The 24,341-nt window shown below is 44.4% G+C and overlaps 1 protein-coding gene across 11 annotated transcripts in view; it reads left to right on the top strand.

The window, feature by feature from the left end:
- OSBPL5 (oxysterol binding protein like 5) overlaps nucleotides 1-24,341 on the top strand; it is a 1,112,782-nt gene that overhangs the window by 880,794 nt on the left and 207,647 nt on the right. For all 11 annotated transcript variants that reach the window (XM_069624153.1, XM_069624161.1, XM_069624156.1 and 8 more), the window contains 2 exons: nucleotides 732-916; nucleotides 12,698-12,779. In XM_069624153.1, coding sequence (XP_069480254.1) covers nucleotides 732-916; nucleotides 12,698-12,779 — 267 coding nt within the window. The remainder of the gene's footprint in view (nucleotides 1-731; nucleotides 917-12,697; nucleotides 12,780-24,341) is intronic.

Here is a 24,341-nt window from a genome sequence, read left to right as displayed (position 1 = left end):
TCTCCATCTATTATGACCCCTGACCATTTATTATGCTGGCTAGGAATGATGGGAGTTATAGTGAAAAACATCTAAATAGCCAAAGATTGCAGGCCTCTTCTCTACATCTAACCAATATACATAACATAACAGGTGTATTTGTAGAGTGCACTTTCACCCACAGAGGGGCATCTTGGCGCTATTGACAGATAACACATGTTTATTGTTACCCAACTTAATGGTACTCATTAAAGATGTGATCAACTGTAAACTATCTTCGACCAGATTTGATAAACTTTAATTGGATTTTACCATAGCATGTCAACTGTTACTACACCATAAATGAATTTGAATATCCTACATCTGTCTGCCTGCTCATTTTACTTGGACTGAATGTAAGCACTGCTTGTATAGGGATGTGTCTGTGCTGTAGTGAGGCGTCCCTACCATCCTATATTCAACACCATGGGACATTATGAGGCTGAATGTATAACTCGATGCCTTACACATTAACCATTAAGATGCCTCATCATTTAATTAAGAATCTAATATTGTTCCCACAGCCTGAAACACTGCACTGAGCATAGTTGTGGAATATTTTTGTGATTTTAAGCAGCAAAATGTGACAACGTGTTTTGATGTGCATTATAAGACAGCAGCTGGCTTAAAATTGCTCATGCATATAGAACCTTTGATTTATAATAACTCCATACCTTTTACATGGTTCCTTCTGTCCTTTTCTCTGCTGTTAGACTGGAGAAAGATCGCAAACTGAGATAGTCTCTGAAGAAAACAAAGGTTTAATGTGGACTCTACTGAAACAGCTGAGACCAGGCATGGACCTATCCCGGGTGGTGCTACCCACATTCATCTTGGAACCCCGGTCCTTTCTCAACAAACTATCAGATTACTATTACCACGCTGATCTACTTTCCCAGTAAGTAACAACATGAATGGCTGGCCCCATCCCTAGATCCTGCAAAGGTACATTTTTGTACGGTATTGTGCATTGGGAGTAAGGCATGTTAGGTGTATTGAAGGTCAACTTTAATAGTTTACTTGGGTATTTTGTGGATTTCTTTTCATTGTTCCCAACTGCATTAGAAGGTGAATCTGGTGTGGATCTTGATACAGCTAGCTTTTCCATGCATGTCATTTTCAATGGGTCGGCCATGAAGAGATACTATTGCAATTGTACTAGCCCATTACATATATATTAAATGGAACGGAAACCCACTGGGGCAATTCTATGGAAAGGCCAGCGCATTCAATTGCCTCTAGATGAAACGGGCCCGGCAGATGAGAAGTGAGAGGTCAAATCGTGAACTCATATAGGGTGGTAACATTGCTTTTTCTAGATTGATAAGCAGGTTACGTCACTGGGAGCCATGTTTGCCCAATTTACACCAAATTATGTTTGCGTTAGTATGACCAGGAGCAAGCCTGGAATAAGACTATATCTGATTGGGTTCAATGTGTAGCCTAATTAGCTTGGTATAGTGAACACATCATCTTGGTACGTTGCCATCTGATTACAGGCTGATTTTCAGCCTTTTGTATATACTTAAAATACCAGGAAAGAAGCTGTTTCAAGAGATCAAAACTGCACAGAGCAAAATAATAGTCCACATGGCCACCAGTGAAGCTTCATACCTTTAGGAGTGAGGGAAGCACCATTGGTTCATATCAGTAAGGAGCTGAGTTCAACCTAGGAAAGACATCTAAGCTACATCTAGACTTTTTCAAGTGTGTACTATTGTATGCAGTTCTTCACAATCCTTTCACGAGTAACAGTATGTATTTGCGATACAAAACCAATTTTCAAACTAAAATAGACAGTGTTGCTTATTGATTTCAAGAAGAGTTCAAGGAAATACAGAGCCAATAAATCAAAGTCGTTTATTCAAGGCAAGCAACCGATAGATGCTTCAAGCCACAGGGTGCCATAAAAAGCATAAAAAAGCACAAGTAAGAAAATCATACACCTACCTAGTTTCGATGAAGAATAATTAATTGATATCCATTTTAATTCAGCATCCTTTTACAAAATGGACCAAACAATAGCAATCCCACTACCGGCAAGGCACCACTAATACCATTAGGGCCAGCAGGCAAGACGTGAAAAGCCCTCTCATTGCATAGGTGCAATTCCGGGTGTGTGGAATACCCAAACAACCACCATTCCATAGTAAAATTCACAGTGGAATAATGATAAGAAATAAGAAAAATAAGAAAAAGGTGTGAACATCAATTATATCTCAATCTTACCAACTTTCAAAGAACATATCTTATAATTCTATACGACTCTCATATGTCTTAAATGGAATGTGCTGTTCACAAACAGCCTAATTCTTTTGCGTGAATACATCTTCCTTCTCAAGCTCTCCGCCGATCCAACTGCAGCTCTCTGAGGGTCAGACGCTTCTCCAAGCAGAGAGTTGGGTGCAGATCTATCTCCTCTGCTGGGGCCTCCCTCTGGAACAGCCTCCCTGCCTCTCTCAAACTTGAGCAGAACCACCTCTGGTTCCGGAAGCAACTCAAGACCTTCCTTTTCGCTTCCGCTTTCTCTCTTCCGCTCCCCTGCTTATGCACCTGACTTCTCCGTGCACTGGTTACCTGGTCTCCCTCTGAACTCTGGCCCCGGCTCTTGCATGTCTCGTTGCCCTTGCACTGCCTCTGGGCTCCCCAGCACTTAAGGTCTGTATCTGCAACCCTACAGTCCCTTCTCTCTGCACTTATGAGCCACCCGCTATCATATGATATGAAATGATAGGTTATTTATAACGCGCTTAATACCCAGAGGTTTCTAAGCGCGGACCCGGGCATCAAGGCGAGCATGTTGCCACTGAGCTATCCTCCCGAGACTCTTGTGAGTTAACTGCACTTCCCTTCCCCTCCCACCTCCCTCCTGTACTTGTGAGTTAACTTCACTTCCCCTCCCGCCTCTCCCATGGCTCTTCTCCTCTTCCCTGCACTTGGCCGATCTGAATGACTCAAGGCCTAGTAAGGTTGGTATTTTTTCCTCCCTTTGTTTCCCCCTCCTTGTCTTGTCGCGCCTAGAAACACTTGTGTGCAGGTGCGTTATAAATGCCATATCATATAATCTTAATTCAAATTAAATAAATATCGCCATCATGTTAGTGGTTGTGGAAAATATGTTCAGTTACACAAACACTTACCCCAATATTTAAAATATGTTCAATTAGTACCCTTTCAAATGCAGTAAATGGTGTTTAAAATTTTAGGGATGACAATACGGTTTCTGAAAATAAACATTCAAAAAATTGCTTCGCTGGTCGCCCATTAAAAATCCAATAAACCGAAATGCCCTAAGCGGGATTCAGCACAATTTTTGCGGCATAGTGTATGTTGAAATTGAAAATTACAATGTCATATGTAATGACAAGATACTTACCTTAAAATGAATCTAATCCGAGAAATGTCTGCTCTTCAACATCAGAACTCCAAATTTGCTGAACGGCGTTAGATAGTGGGGCAAGTTAAACTTAAAGCATGCCGGGAGCTTATGTCATATCCAGGAAAACAGAAATCTGACCCAAAACAAATGCAGTGGTGGCCACCTTGCAATGTAAAAGTCTTCTCTAAAATCCAAAGCGGAAGTGATTACTGTGACCCCCAGAATTCCGACGGATGAAAATGCCAACTTTTTATTTTCTTTCAACCCCCTTTACACCACATATATATGCGGGGAGAGACCCCCCCAGCCCCCGCATTCCCTCCATACTTGTATTATATGCCATAACCCCCCACACAGTGGTGAAGGGGGGGTCGTATTTTTCAGCCGTCGGAATTGTGGAGGCAACATTTTGCTATATTTCCGAAGGATAACACCTCTGAACATCAATATAGAGTATACTAACTGGTTAATATACTAGATAGATGTGATATTTCATCGTAAGGAACAGTCTGAAAGTCTGATTAAGAAATGCTGTCAAGTAACTCATAGGGAGTGGCGAACCAAAGAAAATAGACATAGAAAGTCCCACAGAAAGGACTGAACATCACAGAAGGACATGTTGAGCCTAAGAAGGCAAGCATCCTAGCAGTCAGTAAGAACATGTCTATGCTGCCTCCTAAAACACAACAGCAATGAGATTCAAGGCAATCTGCATAATATGAAAAGGAAGCTTTGTGATTTATAGCAGCACTTTATTTAACTTAATGAAAATGTGAGACCATTCGGTCCTGAATTCAGTCATTGGCAGTTCCCCACATTGAAGTATTTGAAAAATGAGTTGGACCACTGATTGAGTGCGACTGAGAATTTGATATATTACATATATATCAGCAAAGTTAGAAAAAATAGTAACTGAGCAAAGAGTGCCTGGCCAAATAGACATGAAATCCTTCTTTGTGGATATCTAATACTACTTTAACATCAATTCCACCACAATGAAGAACTCTTACTTAATGGTATGAAGTAGAAGAGATATATTATATATTGTGTCCCAAAGCAAACTGTGGTGTGGATGAACACAGATATCACACCCTGTTACTCCAAAAGGATTGGGGTTGAAAGACTGAGGTAGAAATGGTGGAGGGAGAAAAGACTGCAGATTATTTTTCTGAAATAACCTTCAGTCTTTACTCCCCTGAACATTTCCGGCCCATTACCCTACCCCCCTCCCCCACACTGCCGACTTGCTGTGTTCCCTGCAACATCTGTTCCCTTTCACTTCCGTGATCGGGCACTGGCGCCGCAGGGTCCTTCCTTTTTATTTTTGTTTTTTTTTTTCTGTTTTTTCAGGACGGCTGCGGGGGACACCCCTGTAAACCCTGCTCACAATATAGTGAGCAAGTGTGCGGGGGCACCCCGCAGCCCCCAGTACCGAATGTGTGATTTGGTCAAACTTTTCGGCTGTTCGAAATGTTTGAATATCATGCATTTAGGCTTTTGAACTCAGTTATTTTGGCCGATTCCACTCCAAAACTCCCTAGTCCTGTTCACTGTTAAGTGTAAAGAGGATAGAGAGCCAGGGAATCAGTGCAGAACGAATGGACTACCTCTGATCTCTGCATAACTAGAGCAGAAGTCAAAATTAAAATGGAATCAGGTTTGGCTCAGCGATCACAATCCCAACAACATATCTGAGAATTGTTGTGTCCTATGGGATCTTTTCCGATCTTCCAGGATCATGAGCTCAGCTGTCTCCTGGGAGTCCGTCAAAGAAATGGCAAATGTTACACTAGGGAAAATGTTTCCAAAGTGTTAATCAGTCGTGGTACAAAAGGATTTGCCAAAGAAAGGAAAGTCACACAATAATAGGGAACACAGCCAAAAAGGAAGTTAACCTGGAAAGTGAGTACGGTGCCGGAAGCGGTGACAGGAACTTGCGTTTTGGAAACGCTTGCCGAACAGCAACAGATATTGTCTGCTAACTTTCCACCAGTCCTCCTTTCTTTTTTTATTAAGCTGCTGCATGAAACTGGAAGTTCCTGTACTGCATCATGTTACCTCCATCTTAAATTGATGAAAGACTATTCCGACTATTTCATAATATTATGGAGTGAGTAAGTAACATCAATTAATCCAACTAACGAAAAACTACTAAACTCCCTCTACCACTTACTATTACCATCCATCGGGTTATGGAGGCCATTATTAAAAAAAGTAACTTCATTGTTCACATTTAATCCCTCTGTGTTTCTGCACATACATTATGAATCCAGGTTGATTCTTTGCAGTCTGGCACCAGTTCTCTGTCACCTTTTCCTATTAATTAAGATTTTTGCTCTAATCTATATTTAAAACGTTCTGTTTTACCTTTTCTTATTGGTAGAACTCATGCCATTTTACAGCTAATGGCTGGCGATCTGCTACATTCTTGACCACCCTTATTCTCCTGGAATCTGTGGCCTATGTTTTCCAGGTCAATATGACAGTCGGAAAGCTCTTGCAACACATATTCATCATCAAAGCGATCATCATATTCCTTTATTTCGGACAACAAGTTCCATACATAATTAGGAAACAGCAGCAGAGTATACATATAGTTTACAAATTAGAACACTATTTCTAATACTAAAAGCAGTATCCAGAAGCATTCATATGCGCCCAACGGCACACACACCACCTGGTGGGAACATTCCCAAGTTAAATATAAGCAGCAATAACTGTCCACAAATAACAATACATAAAAGATGCAAAACAATACTTAGTACAAATCAGAATGATTCCAGAACCACCGAGTTCCTGCTTCATCATCCAACTCCTTATGATAACTTGTGTCTCCTGCGCCAAACCCGAAACCATGTGTTCACTCGAGGTGGATTTGCAGAAATACAAAGCCTCAGTTGAAGACCTTCTACTACTATCCTTTCGTAGTGGAAATAGCCATCGTTTCCTAAAATAAATAAAAGTAGCACACCAGAAAGGTCATGGCACTCGTCTTCCTTGCCAGTCAAATGAACTGAGCATTTGTTTGATCACCTTGACGTCCATCTGGATGTAGCGCACGACAGAGAAACACAGAGGTTTTTAGCTGGGAAGGGCTTGTTCGAATCCAAACCGGGCTAAAAAATATGACTTTAAGACAAGTAGCAGGGCTACTTCCGGAGTTTGCCCAACCATCAGAAATGGCAGAGAGAGAGAGAGAGAGAGAGACAGCCCCTCGGTAGATCAAAATAAGCGGGTTTTAACCTGCCTTCCAAACTCCAAATAGCTAGTGGTTTTCTTGATGACAAGTGGGAGATTATTCCACAGAACTGCTGCAGCGATGGAGAAAGCCAGACCGCCAACCCGGTCCCTATTGAGCCTTGGCACAACAAGTTGTTCGGCAGTGGCTGAGCGGAGGCTGCGGGCGAGGTGATAGCGAATAAACTTGGCTTGGAGATATTCTGCTCCCTGATTATAGAGGGCATGATGTACTACTATACATAGAGCCTTAAACTCCACCCGCTGGGCCACCGGGAGCCAGTGAAGAGTCTGTATCACAGGGGAGATGTGAGCTCCAAAAGGAGTGCCCGTGACTACCCTAGCGGCCAGATTCTGCAGCCGCTGCAACCGTTTAATCAAGCTCTTTGGTTGGGCCAGATACAAGGAGTTGCACTAGTCTATCCGTGATAAGACCATGGCTGCTACCACCGGAGGGTGCAATGGGGTCGGGATCAAAGGTAGTACCTTCCTCAAAATGTTCAGCTGGAAATGACCAGCCTGACATACCGTTGAAACATGTTGGTCCATAGACAGTGATGCAGATAGCATCACACCCAGGTTTTTCATTTTCTTGACTGGGAACGGCAAGAATCCCAGGGAAGAGGGCCAGGAGGAGGACACCCAGAAGGTAGGATTAGGAGAATAGCCCACCACCATCACCTCTGTCTTATCGCCATTCAATTTGAGCCAATTGTGCTTCATCCAGTCTCCAACAGCTGTCAGGCACTCCTGCAGGCATGATGACACTTCAGACTGATAAAAATCTAATCTGATCAGAATCTGGGTGTCACCGGCGTACGAGTAGCAACTGATGCCAAAGGAGTTAATGAGACCCGCAAGGGCCCAAATGTAGATGTTGTACAAGATAGGCGACAGGGAGGAGCTCTGTGGCACTCCACAACTGAGGTGACGGGGAGCAGAAAGAAAAGGAGGCATCGAGAGGGTCTGAGTACAATCCGCAAGGAACGATCTGAACCATGCTAGTACCTGCGCTGATATACCAAACTGGGCAAGACGACATATGAGAATGGAGTGGTCGACCGTGTCGAAAGCCGCTGATAGATCTAACAAAACCAGGGCACCCCCTCCACCCACATCCACCAGCCTGGTCATGTTGTCCAGGACGGTCGACCAGAACACTTTCCGTGCCTCGACCAGGACGGAACCCAGACTGAACTGGGTCCAGAAGATTAGTGGATTCCAGTAAGGTAGAATGTAAAGAAGACACCAGTGACTCTAAGAGTTTAACCAGAAAGGGGAGGAGTGAAATAGGGTGAAAGTTAGAAAGGGTAGTAGGGTCCAGGGTAGGTTTCTTCAAGAGGGGGATCACCCTAGCAGACTTCAGTTCCCGTGGGACAGACCGCATTTGAAGAGAGTCATTTATAGCATTAGTAATCTCCGATTACAGATTAGGAGCAATATCTTTCATAACCCGTAAAGGGATAGCATCCGAGGGGGAGCATGGCTTAATTTTTTCAATAGCCGCCAGGACACTTTCGTCCGTAAAAGTCGGAAATGTGGACCAGATGTTAACTGTAGTAGGATTAGAGGTAGCGAAAGAATAGATGGTGTTATCTGTAGGTCCAGCCCTTGACACTATCGAGGAGATGTTTTTCCTAATAGTATCAATCTTGGAGATAAAAAAATGGGATAGAGCATCACAGAGTTCTTGAGTTGGCGTGACAGTAGGGGTGAGTCTCTCCACCGAGGCAAGATCCTTAACAGCAGCGAACAGGGCCCTCAGCTGAGAGAGAGAAGACTCAATGTTGGTGGTGAAGTGTACCATTTTTACAGCCTTGATTTTGGCCGAGAAGGTAGCAGAATCTATTTTATATTGGACTTTAAATGTGGTATCATAGGATCTACGCGACTTACGTTCCGACTGACGAAGTTTAAGACGTTCTTCTTTCAAGCGATCCGTAAACCACGGCTCAGGTGGCAGTCTGCATGTTTGGATCAGTCGAGGAGGAGCAACAGTGTTAGCCGCCTCGGGAAATGCCTCAGACAGAGAGGACAGTGACACTGCTGACTCATAGCTGCATTTGGCTTGGATCGATGCAACTAAGCTTGAGGTGTCCGCAGCACGCTAGGAGCGCTGCCAAATGTTCTCTGTAGGAATTTTTACGGGCTTGCCTATATCTTCCATTCTACAGGAGACCAAAAAGTGGTCAGACCAGAGGATGGGTTCAATAGACTGTAGTGTTAAAAGGGATTTTTGCGAGAAGATCAAATCCAGCATGTTGCCCAATTTATGGATAGGGCTATTAACATGTTGATGAAGTTGGAGGTCGATCAGGCTCTCGGCAAACAGGTCAAGGGCAGGGAGCCTGGGAAGACTGTACTTTAACTTAAAGTCCCCCAGAACCACCAGGTGAGTGTATTGAACCTGCAGATTATCCACAAAATCAGGACATTTCTCAAGAAAACTGCTTAGAGAAAGGCCTGGGGGGCGATATACAAGCGAAAAGTGACAAGAAGAAGTTGACTCACAGCGCAAAATAATAGGGCCTCCATTGGGATGTTATGAGGGCAGTCTAATTGCATAACAGTCACCTCCTCCCTAAATATTACTGCGGTCCCTCCTCCAAGACGAGGTGGTTCGCGATCAACATGCAGAATGCAGTACCCTGGAGGGATAGCTTGAAGGAGATGGGGACCAGAGCCACTGGCGTTGGGTTGGGCCTATGTGTGGCCAATACGAAACAGAGGGAAGTTTGCTCTTAAATGTGGGATCTAAGACCACGACTGACCCCGGTCTACTCTTAAACAAATGGAAGATTGATTAAGGCTTTGGAAATGCCAAAGCCTTAATCAATCGTGGCCCGGATTACTCCGAATTCTCTATAAAAGACTCTACCATCAAGGTATCAAGTAAGGTCAAGACCCTAGGTATTTACCTACAATCCTCCCTAGGTGCAGAAGCCCAAACCGCTTATCTTAAGCGAAATTGCCATTACTATCAAAGGCTCCTCTGCTGAATCAGACCATTCCTAAACATCAAGAATAGTGCCACGATAGGGAGAGCTACTATTCTGTCTCGCTTGGATTATGGCAATGCATTAATGCTTGGCGCCAGTAACACCTGCCTGAAACAATGCCAGATCATTCAAAATAATGCCGTCAGGTCCATCGTAAACAAATCTAAGCGTGAACACATCACTAAGGACAGAAATGATCTTCATTGGCTGGCAGTGAAGGAACGAATCCTGTTTAAATCACTGACCTTAACCCACCGATGTCTCTACGGCACCAGCATATTTAAGAATAAAATTCAGCTGGTATGAGCCGAGTCGCTGCTTGAGACCCACCAAACAAGGATTGATCAACCCCAGTCTCCCAGGCAAAGCCACCGGCCTTGGTCGAGCTTTTTCAAACCTGGCGATCTCTCATTGGAATAAACTGCCTTGCAGCCTTGGACTGGAAAGCAATATTAAACTCTTCAGGAAGCAATTGAAGACCTTTCTCTTCAAATAACTAGGCTTCTACTACATCACATTGGGTCGCTACTTTTGCTTCCCCTTTCCTTTCTTTTGCGTTGTCCCGTGAATCTCTGGTCCCGGAGTCTTTTCGTCGCGCCCTGATGCTTGCGAGCTTCGGCGCGTAATAAATAAATAAATAGAAGGGAATCCTTGTAAATTTATTAAGGACTGATTCAATGTCGCATTTGGCCTCAAAATGGCCTGGATCCAGCTGGAAACAAGCCCTAGGAGCCTCATTAGAGAAGACAGAAAGGGTTTAAAGACAGTTTGTATTGGTGTGTACCCACATCTTGACGCCATTTAATATTGACGATTGAGTCTGCACTCTGAACACCTCTACTCCTTAGCGCTTAAAGAAATCTAGGGTCACATCCGTTTGACTCTTCATGATTGCCTGACTCTTTGTTAACTGGCACTTGCAGGACCCCCACAAATGTAAGCAAACTCCCAAATATTCAAAACAGTCCACACTAGAAATTAACTTCAAGTTTGCACTTTGTAAATTTCCTTGCGTGGCATTCCATCAACTTAGTTTTCGCAAAACTTATTTTAAAGCCCTTGGCAATGGACAAGCGAAAAAACTCACTCATCAACTTTGTAACCCATCGGCATCTTGGACAGTAACACAGCATTGTCAGAGAACAGTCTCTTTTTGTTGCCACATTGACAGTGGGGGAGTCTGCTGGCAAATTTAAAAGGGATGTAGAAATGTCATTAATAAACAGACTGCTGGAAGGGTGGAAGCACTGTGTGGTGTGCTGGCCTGGGGTTGCTATGGTGTGCTAGCCCGCCGCTGGGAGAAGTAAGTGGAGCGATGAGGGTTAAGGTCTCGTTGGCCAGGTAGGATAAGAAAGCATGGTAGGATTACGAGAGGAAGAGAAAGAAAGGACATGGTGCTCAGGCAGAGTCCACCAAAAAGACAGGGCGACATAAAGAAAGTGCCAGGGATTCAGGAGGGTGACCCGCCAACCCGCCCCCCAAAAAAGAAGATAGCAGCAGGACACATGCCAGCTGCAGACAGACCCATCAGCTTTTTGGAAAGGACCAGAATAGCCGCCATTATTCTGACAATAGGGTGATGCTGGTGTTAAAAGCAGTCAGCAGTATTCCACAGGCACAAAGCTATAGACCAGGCAAGAAATTGCATAGTGTAGAGAAGGCTTATACATTGACTAAAGATGGTCAGAATAGCACTAAAGGGAATCCACTTCTGTATCAGCTCTAGCCAATATTTGCAGATTAGGAGGTCAGAATCATTCATACAAAAGATGTCCCAAAGGCGGCTTCCTTGCATTCACCTCTTCTAGTCAACATTTGCCTGCAATCCACTGGCAAAAGCATTAGATTAAAAAAAAAAGTCTTTTTTTAAAAATGATGCCAACATTCAAATTTGTCTAAAGGAGGATCTGGAAAAGCAAACCAACTTTGCCAGACTTCGGGTCCACTTCTGCGAAAGGATGAAAGAGATATTCCTGTATCTTCCTAGGGCCAAAATTGAGACCCTAATCCTGAGAGGGGCAGATCTGGAGAGTCCCTGATTCAATGGGCCTCTCTTTCAGACACCTGGGAGAGATGAGGCCAGGCTTGGATATCGTCTTTGATGATGCAGGCCGAGCAAGGGCAGCATTGTTCTGACAATGCTTCTTGGCTCTTAGAATTTTATTTATTTATTTGTTCTCTATCCAGTTGCAGAACCTGTTCTGGGTTGCAGCATGTGGGTCTAAGGAAATTGGATATTTTGTTAGCTAGAGTACTAGTTCAAGGTCATGTAAAGATGTGCGCATGAGACACAGAACTGTGAAAACTGACTGTAGGAATGAAATATATGTGGTCGTGGGAGATGGAGTCCTGTTCAATATCCTTGTTAACATTCTCCCTTTTGTTTTTGGAAATTCATATAATAGCACATGGATTTTTTCATGTCTCATGGAGCGTTGACCCAATCATTTAAAATAGAGTATGTAATCTCATAGTAGAACATTCTTATTGTATTGGAGATGTAAAGCAGTCTCTTGTTTTATGATATTATCAGTGTAAATTAGCATAATTTATACAATAGTAAAGAGGTGACAATATGAACCCGCGGGGACAAATAAGCATACCTGGTGAACCCCCAATCTAAGCTTATTTGAGATCACCCATTGGTATCGGGGGCTGCCAGCAGAGAGCAAAACACACATCCTTGAGTTAGAAACGTTAGCATTACACCGGAACATATTGTCTGGCTGGTTTATATAAGGTTACACCTGCTGCTTTCGGCTTTATCCGCACAGTACTCTCTCCCTGGAGTTCCTGAGCCATCTGGATCCTCTGTGGGCTGGGTACTCAATGTTTCCGTTTCTTCTTGGCTCAAATTCCTAAGGGGCTTCAGTGATACTAGAACAGCACGTCCGATTACAGGCGTTCCCTCATGGTCCCTTTTGTTTTCAGTACCTGACACGGGCTATTAAGGGCTATGTGTCCCTAGCTTACACTTGGACCATGGAGTTACAAAGAAAAATTGAATGTGCGTTGCTAGCCTGCTCAAAGGAACTCACTTGAGCTTACTGTCTTTTCCCTACAGAGCAGCATTTGAAAATGACTCGTATTGCCGGATGAAGCAAGTTTTAAGATGGTACCTATCAGGCTTTTACAAAAAACCAAAGGTAAGGAACATGCCCTATTGTGCAAGTGTAAATAGAATATTGTGCACTATCAACGCCTTGGTACATAAGCCACCAAACTTCCAGGATTGCCTGAGCACACTCTGGAGCCCCTCATGCATCCAACATGACATTGGGCATCATTACGACGCCGACAGGAGCCGTGCCAGTAAAAACGGCACGGCTGCCGCCGGAGTAGTGTTTTTTTCCAGCGCCTGAAAAACAAAGTCCCATAGGATTCAATGGGAATGGGGAGGACGGATGCTTCGGCACTGTGTGCAACAGTGCCGGTGCATCCGTCAAAGTCTGCCGGCGGCTGCCGTTCCACCGGCCAGGTCAGACCTGGCGTGCGGGAGGGCATCCGCCCGTAGAACACGGAGTGTGCCGGTCCAATAACAATGGTGCCAGTAGATTACCGGCACCATTGTTACCGGAGCCGGCACACTCATAATGAGGCCCATTGTTTACTAACTTACAATTCTCCAAATCTGTCCTGGCAACGCAGCCAAATTATCACACTTTAGGACCGACAACAGGGCGTCCAAAGGGACGTGGGTTCACTGTAGGTGGAGGAGGGATGTCGGGAAGAGTCACAAGAGACAGTCACAAGAGTGCTTACACAACCACATTACTCAAAGATATTGGTCTAAGGGGGGGGGTCAAAGACAAACATATGAAAGGCATTCCTAGGAATAATTATAGCTACAAGAGAGCACTTTAGCAACTTTTACGGTGTGTTGGTGAGAGGGGAGCACTGACAAATGCACTCCTTGTACCTCCCAGACCGATGATTTGATGCACTTTTTGTTCCTATGTCTACTGAGCCTTACAATTAAAGATATTGTCACCAACTGGTTTTGTGGGAAAGTAGAGCAAGGTGTTTAAAAGAAGAGCTTAAAATCTGTAAGTCCACAGACCAGAAACGTGTGGTTTTCGTGGTAGCCAGTTACACCAGCAGAGCCTGGCCTTTGAGAGCCAAATACTTAGAACTGGCTCCCTAAGGCACCTTTGTCATCACAGTTAGCTAGTGAGTGGCACTTGCCACTCCTGTTCTTAGACATTCCACTGGAAGATAAATCGTGAGAGTTGGATAATTTTATTTGTATTAAGCGCTGAGCCATAAAAGAGGGATAGGCCATGCCCGTGCTTTATTGTTGACACCTTCTTTCCTTCTGGCTAAAATCCTTAGTTTTTTTAATTTCTCCATTATTATTATTATTATTATTATTAGGGTATTTATTGAGCGCCAACCTAGCTTCAGGAAGCAACGGAGCGCTGTACAATCATAGGGGGGAGAATAAGCTTAGGGAGCAGACAAACAAGGGAAATGTATCTAATAACAGGGGAAGGAGGGCAATTGTAAGCAATGCTTCTACAAGTAACCATCAGAGGAAACAGTGGGGATCAGATCACCCTGTCTCAGGTATGGTGTGGGGTGGATGGTGTATGGACCTAGGTGTTAAAGGAACCATTCCTTGAAGAGGAAGGTCTTGCGCTCCTTCCTAAACTGTGGGGACGAGTTGGATGTTGGTAGGGAGAAGGTTTCCAGAGTCTTGGGGCGTAAACAGAGAAGGCCTGTCTACTGTTTTTCCTTTCTGCACCGGTGGAGTGCAAGTCTGCACATGTCATTCCTTATGGTGAATCGTAGGCCTCCAGAGATGCTGAGGTTTTCAGCGAGGTAACCTGGGGACTTAAAGGTGGCAGCCTTGTAGATGATGCAGCAGGATTTGAAAATGATGCTGGCTTGCAGTGGAAGGCAGTGCAGTTCGATGAGGGTTGGGATGTGATGGAATTTGCAAAGTAATTTGATGAGTCATGCTGCTGCATGCAGGACACATCTCTCGGGAGCTAGGGTAGTCCGCGGAAGGCCTTCCAAACGCACATTTCCCCCACCCAGGCGAAAGAGGACCAAGGCTTGGGCAGCATTTCGGAAGTTGTTTTCTGGGATGGGGGTCTTCATTTTCCACAGGTGGAAAGGTCGGTACTAAGCTGTTTGTGTCTTCCTTGCTATGTGCTGTTCGAAGGAGAGGTGTCCGTTGATGTCAACCCTGGGACTTGGCGCAGGTGGCCATCTGGGGTGTGAAGCCCTCAAGGTGCATAGCAGAGAGCCATGTCTGGATGCTCGGGTGTTTGGTGTTGTTGACCAGCAGTAGGAATTCAGTCTTGGAGGGGTCGAGCTTCAGGTAAGAACTGGACATCACGACTGGATCAATGAGAGGCAGGTCTTGAGCTATAGATGTCTTCGATGGAGGATATGTTGAAGTAGAACTGCCTGTCACCTGCATGTTGGTGGATGTGGATGTTGTGTGGAGCAAGCAGGCTTCCAAGAAGATCCACGTAAACATTGAAGATCACAGAGAGAGGATGGATCCTTGTGGGGCTCCACAGGGGATGGGTAGAGTTGGTTATTTAGAGGAATCCATTTGTACAAACTGGTGGCGATTAGCAAGTTACGGTGTTAACCAGCTGAGAACAATCTCTGATCTTCATGCAGCGACGTACATTGTTGGTGAGTGTCTGGCAATCTCCTGTGTGAAATGCTGCTGAGAGGTCAAGGAGAACCAATTATGGCTATCAGCAAGGATTTTAAGTGCATCATCGATCACCTTGATGGTAGCCAGTTCTGTTCTTCTGTATGCAAAACCAACCTGGACTGCTAGCATAGCTAGAGTCAAACGATTGCATAACCAAGGAAATACAGTTGCTCTGAATATTTAATTATCAGTAAATGATTTCATAAACCCCTGTAAGTTTTGCCTGAAGGTATAGTTCCAAAAATTCTATACAAAATGATATACATCTGTACATTTATAAAAACACATTACGATAAAATCTAGCATGAAAGTGCAATGTGCAAAAGTGTCACCGTGCTGAATGGGACCAAGTGTGTAAAGACCAACACTCAAAATGTGCAAATATTAGGACTAGCTTGTAGAGCTCTTAGAGACCTACTTTTCCTTTCAGAGTTTATCTGTGGAACTTCGTCAGGGCCGTATTGTCCTTCCATATACTCTTGTACCTATGTATGTACTAGGCAGATACACAGATTAGCTGCCCCTTTGTTTAGGTGGCTCTCTTTGGCTCTATGCGGCTGTGAGCCTTACAATTTAATGCCCCAGGGGTGGGGTCGACTATCTGTACTATACGCAATTAGGGTATTGTAATGATAGCCCCTTGAATTTATTATTAAAAATCAGCCTAGTTCTTTGTTCAGCTTGACTTTTCAGGCCCTTTTCATTCGGCCATGCAATAAGGAGCGATGTATAGCAACATGTTTGTCACCGCCTGCTTCTCCGTGTGAATAAACCACGCAAACATCTGTTAGCTACTCTGATACGATTTGTCTTTCCACTAACATTAGTGTGGTGTATTATCTTGTATACTTCGTCTTGTGGGGTCCTCTTAGTTATTTGTTTATGACTTCTTGTATCATGTGTCCTGTGCCTGAAACAGACGAAGATAAGGATATGGTTGCCATGTAACTGTATATGTAATTACACATTGCTATGATGTAACTAACAATATTCTGTATGTTGGAGGCAGAATTAATTTGCTAGTGAAGCTAGCACCTACATTTCCCGCCATGCTCATATGTTACTTATTTTAAGGATAGCCTTGTCCTCGCTGTTTACGGGCTCCATGTTGTATCTTCTCACGTGGGTAGGTCTCTACAGTCAGTTTAAATAGCCCTTGGTCAAGCTCATACTGTATTATGTATATTGTAGGTAAACTGCATAAGTTGTGACAATGATACGTGTATCTGTCGCACTGATCATGCATTAGTTACTTGTTTCGAGAATTGCTTTGTCTTAACTGATTACGGGCACATAGGTGTGTCGTGCTTATCATCCACACCTCAGTTGTTCGTTCTTCTGGCTGCATAGCACTCTACGATCAATATAAGATCAATACAAGTTACTCTCAGTAAGGCTCATCCATTTTTATCACTTTCCTGACATGCAATGTTGTTGTGCATTCATTTAGTGGTCTAATCTAACTTTATAAGGGAGCCTACCGCGTGCCTGCAGAGCTCGGTCTCTGTATTTCCTCAGGTCAGGGTCGCTGGGAACTATGTATCTTGTTTGCATCCGCATGAAAGCTGGGTATAGTTTAATGTGGTTGTCCGGGGGAACCTTGTGATGTCTGTCGTATTCGTATCTATGGAGACCGGATGGCTTTAGCGGGCACCATTTTATGCTGGGATTTTCTTCTATCTCGTTCTGCATGTAGAAAGATAATAAGGATGTTGAAACATGTAATTATTGAGCTTTCGCTGAGTAAGGTGGGATACCTATATGCTGCAATGTTGTAACCCATATTACTGCTAATGTGCAGAAATTATGATGAATACATTATATGCAACAAACTCTACAGACTATGTGGTCTCGTACTAGTGCACTATCTGTAACTCCATGTCAGCATTCAAAATCAAAGTGCCTCTAGTGGTATGTCGGCATTGGATATCCGATTAACTACAGCTGCATGGCAATAGTTGCCCCCATCGTTATGGCAACCTGTTAGCGTGCAGCATTAGGCATGGGTATGATCGGGAGTCATCTTACGATACATCTACTTTATGTAGGCTGGGCTGCTGTCAATATTGCCGCCTGCAATACATCCAGGCACATTCACGTAATTTGCAATATATTTTACCATGTGGCAAAGTTGCCATTATGCATACATTTTACTATGAAATAGGTTATCGAGAATGCATACAAGCCTAATAGTATGTCTTGCAATACCCGAGTCAACAACATCATTCTAATTTGGTATTCCATAGTGCTAAATAGCCTGTGTTACCTCATTACTATCTTGGGTTGGTTTCTATATAACATTCATATACCATTCAGAAGTATGGTTAATCATATACATATCCTGTCATCTATGTTGTATGTTTGACCTGGCAGGGTTTCAATTAATGTATTTGTTTTATTTTATGCCAGTCGATATTTTCATTCAACCCAATTTGCTCACATTTGGTCAAAAAGATCAACTCTTGTTCTTTCCTAAACAGTCGATCTTTGTCAGCGTTGCCAACTTTACTTTTGCATAGTTTATATAGCACTGTCCATGTTATGTTTTCACATCCGTGATCTTTAGCTAGAAAATATTCCAGAACTGGGGCTTCATTCACTTTATTGCGGATGCAGCTCTTGTATTCACTTATCCTTGTTTTAACTTTCCTTATGGTGTTGCCAATGTAGAAGGAGAAGGGGCACCAGATTGGGTACACGACCATCTCTGTATTGCAGTTTGTCAAGGCTGCCTGCTGCCATTTGGTCTTCAGACCTATATCAATCTATGTTGACCTTTGTGTGGTGGCACACCATTTACATTTACCACAAGGTACATGTTCTCTTGTGGTTTCCATCCCCCGTATTGTTAGCAAACCTATGTTGTCCTGTAAGAGGATATGTACCTTGTGGTAAATGTACATGTTGTGCATGTCACACACCACCCCAGCACTGCACTGCATTGCAGATACCACCTCTAGAGCTGCTCTACACACAAACATACACTACCTCCAGCACTTCACTGCACACACACAGCATCAGAACTGCACCGCAAACACACACTAACCCCAGCACTGCACTGCAAACACACACAAGTCCCAGCACTGCACATACACTACCCAAGCACTGTAATGTACACACACTCCTCCCAGCATGGAACTGCACATATACACCATGTGACCAGCGCTGCACTACCCGCACACACACAATGCCCCCAACACTGCGCTACACTTCACACACCAGTCCCAATGCTGCATGCAATGCCCACACACCACCACCAACGTAGCAATGCCCACACACAACCCCCAGCAGTGCACTGCACAAAGTAGCACTGCCCCAGCACCACATACTGACATCCTCCGTTGGAAACTACCGTTGCAGTGATTACTGAAATCTGGGTTTACTGAAAATGTGATTGCTGGAGGCCATAATGGTACCAGCTTGACTGCAATAACTATAAATAATGGAATGTGACCTTATTGTGCTAACTGGGCTTCATGAAATCTGGCATTGCGCTGCTACCGGGCCTACTTGTATCCAGCCTTGCTATGCTAAGTGGGCTTAATGGAAGCTGAACGTAATGAAATCTCGCATTGTGCCCAACCCTTATTTGCTAAATTAACTTATGGAATCTAGCACTGCTTTGTTAACTTGGTTTATTGGAACATGGGCCTGCTATGCTAACTGTGACCACACACCAATGAGGTGTGCATGCGTCAGGAAGAAGCTAGGCACAAAGCTCCCTTTCAACAGCAGCTCTTTACTGTTTGCTGGATGGGGATGGCGTTAAGCTAAATCAAACTCTGGCAAGCAAGAACAGCTTTAGGACACATACACTTTATGAGCAAACAATCTCTCTCTCTCTCTCTCTCTCTCTCTCTCGTTCCCCAGTTTCTTGTCAAGCCCAGATTTTTCACCCTACGGATAGACTGACACGACAGACCAAATGGGCGGGGCGGGGCCAAGAAACTCAAGCAAGAATATCTCTAATAACCGCCCGTGTGGGGTTTTCCTGGGACCTGTCCCCGTCACTCAAAGGTTTTGGGATATGTCAGCCTTTATTGACAATTCTGCGTTCCTGAGGATCTCTTTCAGTGGCTGGAGTACGGTGGGGAGACCGCCTATCGATGCCTCACTTCCAGAGTGTTGCTTTGTGCCACAATGTTTGGTCCGAGCAAGCCTCTCACATATGGCCAGAGTTGTAGGTAGAGAGGAGGCCCCAACTGAGTTTCCATTGACTTTCGCGTAGGCTTCCCACCACCCACATCCTAAGATCCTGTTTTTATAGTCCATCAGCTGAATCTCTCCTCTGTGATGCCCCTGCCACGCACTTGTATCTATGGGGCCTCCTTTCATTCCCTTCTCCTCTTCATCTCCGTCCTCTGGTTTCAACAGCACCTCCTCCATGCTCAGAATTTGCTCATTCCTCCACTCACTCCAGGCTCTCCTCTTTAATGTCTCAGTTCTTCTTGCTCCCTCTACCACTTTGAATCCCTTGGAGCCTAACATGACAATCTGCCGTCTCTTACTCTCCTCCTCTATTGGCCTCTATATGTTTCTCCTCTCGTCTTCTCTTCTCTCCTCAGTCTGCTCCTCTTCTTGTTCCCACCTCTAGAAATTCCACATATCCTCCATTTTCTTCTCACCCTCGTCTTTTTTCTCCAACTCCAAGTATTCCACATCTCCACCTTTCCTTTCTCACCACTCTCCTCCTCTCCCCACGTCTTGATTGTCCTGTTCCTTCTCTTCTCAACCACCTCCTCTCCTCTCTTCTCAATGTTATTCTCCCCCCCTCTTCTTAGCCCCTAATCCCCTCTCTTCTTACCCTTCTTGTCTACCCACTTCTCTTCCTCCTCTGTCCTTTATCACTCAAAGTCTCCCCACCAACCACCTACAAATCTCTGCTTGCTCCTTCTCCAAATATCCATACTCCTCCGATCCTCACTCATCTTCTATGTGGAGCTTGCCCTGCCCTTGGGGACACTCCCTGCACTATGTGGTTCAGGTATGAGTGATTTTGGTATAGGTCCTGAAGAGCTTTCCCATGGGCAGTCCTTTTGATTCTCCCATTGCTCTTCCCCTGGTCTTTTAGACCGAAGGATGGAAACTTTCTTAAGACCATCCTCCATCTTGAATCAACAGATTTCTTGCGTGGGGGAGAATCTGGCTGCAGAGAAGGTGCCGCCTATCGCAACTCCTTCTGGCTAACTTGATCTTTGAAACACAAGTTGTGAGTTTTCTGTGTGCTGCGGTCCACTTATGCAGGTCCCTGTGTTTTTGTTTTCCTCTCTCTCTCTTTCTCTCTCTCTCTTTCTCTCTCTCTCTCTCTCTCTCCAGTGCTACAGTGCTTTTTATGCTCCTGTTAGTTGGTTTAATCTCATTAGTGTAGCTTGGGTTTCTATTGTAATGAGGTTTGCTGTAGGGAGTCTCAGGTTTACAGGCAGCCCAGGCTGAAGATGTGTGTGGGGCGCATTTACACAGTCCGTTACCCATTTACATGCAGTCTCAGCCATGCATAGGGTGCATACATCATAATGGAGACAAAGAAATACACTCAGGCCAGCTATTATCACAAGAGAGCCAGCCAGCAAGGAGCTGAAACATTAAATGCCCACTGAAAAGCTATAAATCCATAAACCCTTCTTTGTCTGCAAATGGCTGAAGTGGAAGAACCAGTGTTAAGAGGCAATGAGGTGATAGCACGTCTGTACACCCTGAGCGAAGTGACAGCTGGAAGGGCTCCAGCAAACTCGGCTTGTAAGGCGAGCGTTGCAAAGCACACATTTAAAGCCCCAGAATGAAAATAATATAGAAAGGAATATATTGCTTTCTTGTAAGACTGCTGGCTGGCAGCATGGGGGCAGGCTTGATGCCCCTTTCAGCTGAACACGTTGAAAGGCCCTGAGCTGTCCCTGGTTACACGGCATATGGTCTCTTCCTAAGATTTGTACCCTGAGACCCTTTAAGAGACAGTGCTTGCGCTCCGAAAGTTAAGAATGTCATTTTTCCCCCAATTGGTATGCATAAGATCACAAGCCAGAAGCTTAGAGTCTGGCTCAGAGCCTGACATATAGTTTGATAAAAGCTGATGATAATGAGGAGCCATTTTTAACTCAACAGCTATAATTAGCTTGATTTTTTATTTGACATTCTTTAAAAAATGTGTCTCACAAAAATTAACAAAACCAAGTAAAGAAACGTGAGATATCCTCTTCCCAAATAAAAAAAATGATACTGAGTGTTTTGGTTGAAAGGCTGAGAAGGGCCAGCGTCATGTTACCATGAATCACCGCTGCGCAGTCGCTCTTCTCGTGCATGTGCTTCCCTGTGCCGCACCCATCTCTCTTTCACATTTTCTTCCCACATGCATGTTTTTCTGCGATCCCTGTGTTGCTTCCACTCCTTGTTCATGTCCTACATACAGGAGCGCCATATCCTAGGCATGTCACCGATTTTTTTCGGATGAGGATTAACTATCCCTTGTATTTTTCTATTGCACCCGCCAGGACATGGCACAGATAAATACCTATTAGACTCAATAAGAGACAAAAGAGTCTTCTTAATGACCAAATGAACAATCCCCCTAAGAAATTACTCAAACAGTCTATAAAATGCTCCTCTGGTCCTGTGTCAGTTCCTGCTAATGTACACCCATTGACAATCTAATAACACTATAATACTCTATGCCTGTGTACAAAGCCGAAGAACCTTTCTACAGACAAAACCGTTGTTGAGCTCAAAATATTTTATTTACTCTGATTAATTGGGAATCCTTTTTTTATTGCAGCAGTATTCCAGTTTAACACATTTCTTACCTTATTAAGTGGACATTCCAAACAATAGTGCACAATGATATTTTGATATGAATAAAACATACATAAATTGTTCCACGTAATTGTGTCAACATAATCGCTTCACATCCATATAACTACTCTCTCACCCAACATGTTTAGTTCCTTTCATACTTAAAAACAAATTTGTATGGAAATTCTCCAGGGTAACACTATACGAATATCCACGATTTCCTACTCCACAAGTACAGTCGCTTTCCCTTGGTGTAGTTTCACGCAGTATCTTCTTGGACACAACTGCTGTCTAAAACCACCTCTTGTTGGTCGTATTTCTTAATTCTTCACTTTCGTAAATTTCTGGGCGCCTTCGGGTGTAACCTACAGAAATGACACATTAGAAGGTATAAATTACCCACTTTCAACTAGCATCATTTAGGAATACTGTTTTTTGGGCACAATCCAGTTGTGCAAGGGAGGTTCATTCCCTAGAAGTTAATTTGGCATTATTTTGATTGCATTTTACACACCCTCACCTCCTGTGAGTCTCGTATGTGCCCAGAATGTTTAGGCGTGGTGAACTATGCTGTGGCCTTCGTACTATTGATGTGGCCTTCGTACTATAGGCGCATATTCGGTGGCCACTTACTCAGCTTCGTGCAAATGGTTGCCGTTATAGGTGTTTTATTTCCAACCAGAGCTACCTCCTTAATCTGGAGCTCCTCGTCTGGGGCCGATGCCTCTGCAAGGAGAACCGTAAGGAATCATAAATGAGGGAAACCAAGGGCCGCTAGCACACCCAGTTACTTTTCTTCTTTTTTACCTTTAATTATTTTTTCCGTTGGTCCCCTATAGGATAGAGTAAGGTCAGGCCTTCCTGTTACATAAGCTTGCCCTCTCGTTCTCTCCCCGCCACAGGTTATCAGAGTATGGCTCCAAGTGGGGGAGACTCGGATGTAATTTTCGCCTATTTGTGTCCCCCAACTTTTCTTTCAGCACACAGCCAACTATTGGCTTTGACACCTCTGTCAGCGGACTCCGTAGCACCAAGTCTCTCAAGGACGCCCCACAAGGGACACAATACGATCATCTGGTGTCTAAGCCTTCACAATATCCAGGAACAGCTCAAGGCCTTCACACATCCATAACCGTACTTCTAATTAAACCTACAACACAATGAACTCCTTACTGACAAGATAATGGATTTGCCCATTATGGACAGCACCTTACTCTTTTCATGACCATTTTGGTCTAAATCCATACTACAGTTCATGCATCCCAGCTAATGCTACCACCCATTTGCCATGTTATCCTCCCTTCCCCTTGTCACCTTTGTCTTCTGATCTATCACCAACTTAACCCTGCTGTTCCCAATTCCTGCTTACCGTTACCCTCATTTCCTTCTAACCCCATAGACCACAGCCTGCTTTGTACCATGGGTAGGGTCACAGTTCACCCACACGGACAAGGTATCAGTGCTCTAAGACCCCTACGTTGGTGAGGTACGCAGTATAAAAGCTAATTAACATAGCACTGTGCCCTTTTCCTTTTTGAGACAGCCAGTATGCTCTGGTTATGAGTTTCATGGGGCACACTAGGGGCTCATGTTCATTGCAGTGTATTTTACGCTGTGATGAACATTTACATCTACGCCAGCGTAAACGCAAGGCAAATACGCCCCATTTACGCCATCCGTGGGGTTTCACGTTCTGCCATGAAACCCTGCAGATGGCAGAAAAACAGGGCTGAAATGCCATGCGTTTACTCTGCGCATTGCAGCTTCGATGCGTCATATCCGTTTCTGGATACACTCAGATGCTTATCCGGGAATGGTAGAGGTGGTGAGACTGCGCCTAGAAGAAACACCAACAGCCCAGCACTACAAAACCCCCCGGTCCCACATAAGTAAGCCCAGGCAAGTGGAACTGTGGCCGGGGTTAAAACATCGTTTTTATCAGAAAAAGGCCTGCATTACCCCTCAGGAACTCTTGCCCCCACAAGCACCCCAAACCACCTGTCCCACACAGTTGAGCGCAGGCAAGGGAAACTGTGGACCAGGGGTTAAAAGAAATATACATTTGTTTATTAAAAAGCCCTGACCCTGCCCTTCCCCTAGGACACCCCATAGAGCTCCTGTTCCCAGGACCTCCATAGAGACCCTGCCTCCAGGACCCCCAGAGAACCCCTACCCCCAAGACCCCCAGTGAGCCCCTGACCTCAGGATCAACCATAGAGCACCTACACTCACAGGGATCCCAAGAGAC

Source organism: Ambystoma mexicanum, chromosome 11 (assembly GCF_040938575.1).
Source record: "Ambystoma mexicanum isolate Mex_15411 chromosome 11, UKY_AmexF1_1, whole genome shotgun sequence".
NCBI classification, from domain to species: domain Eukaryota; kingdom Metazoa; phylum Chordata; class Amphibia; order Caudata; family Ambystomatidae; genus Ambystoma; species Ambystoma mexicanum.
Note: the sequence above shows the minus strand (reverse complement) of the source record. Positions and strands in the feature narration are given on the sequence as shown.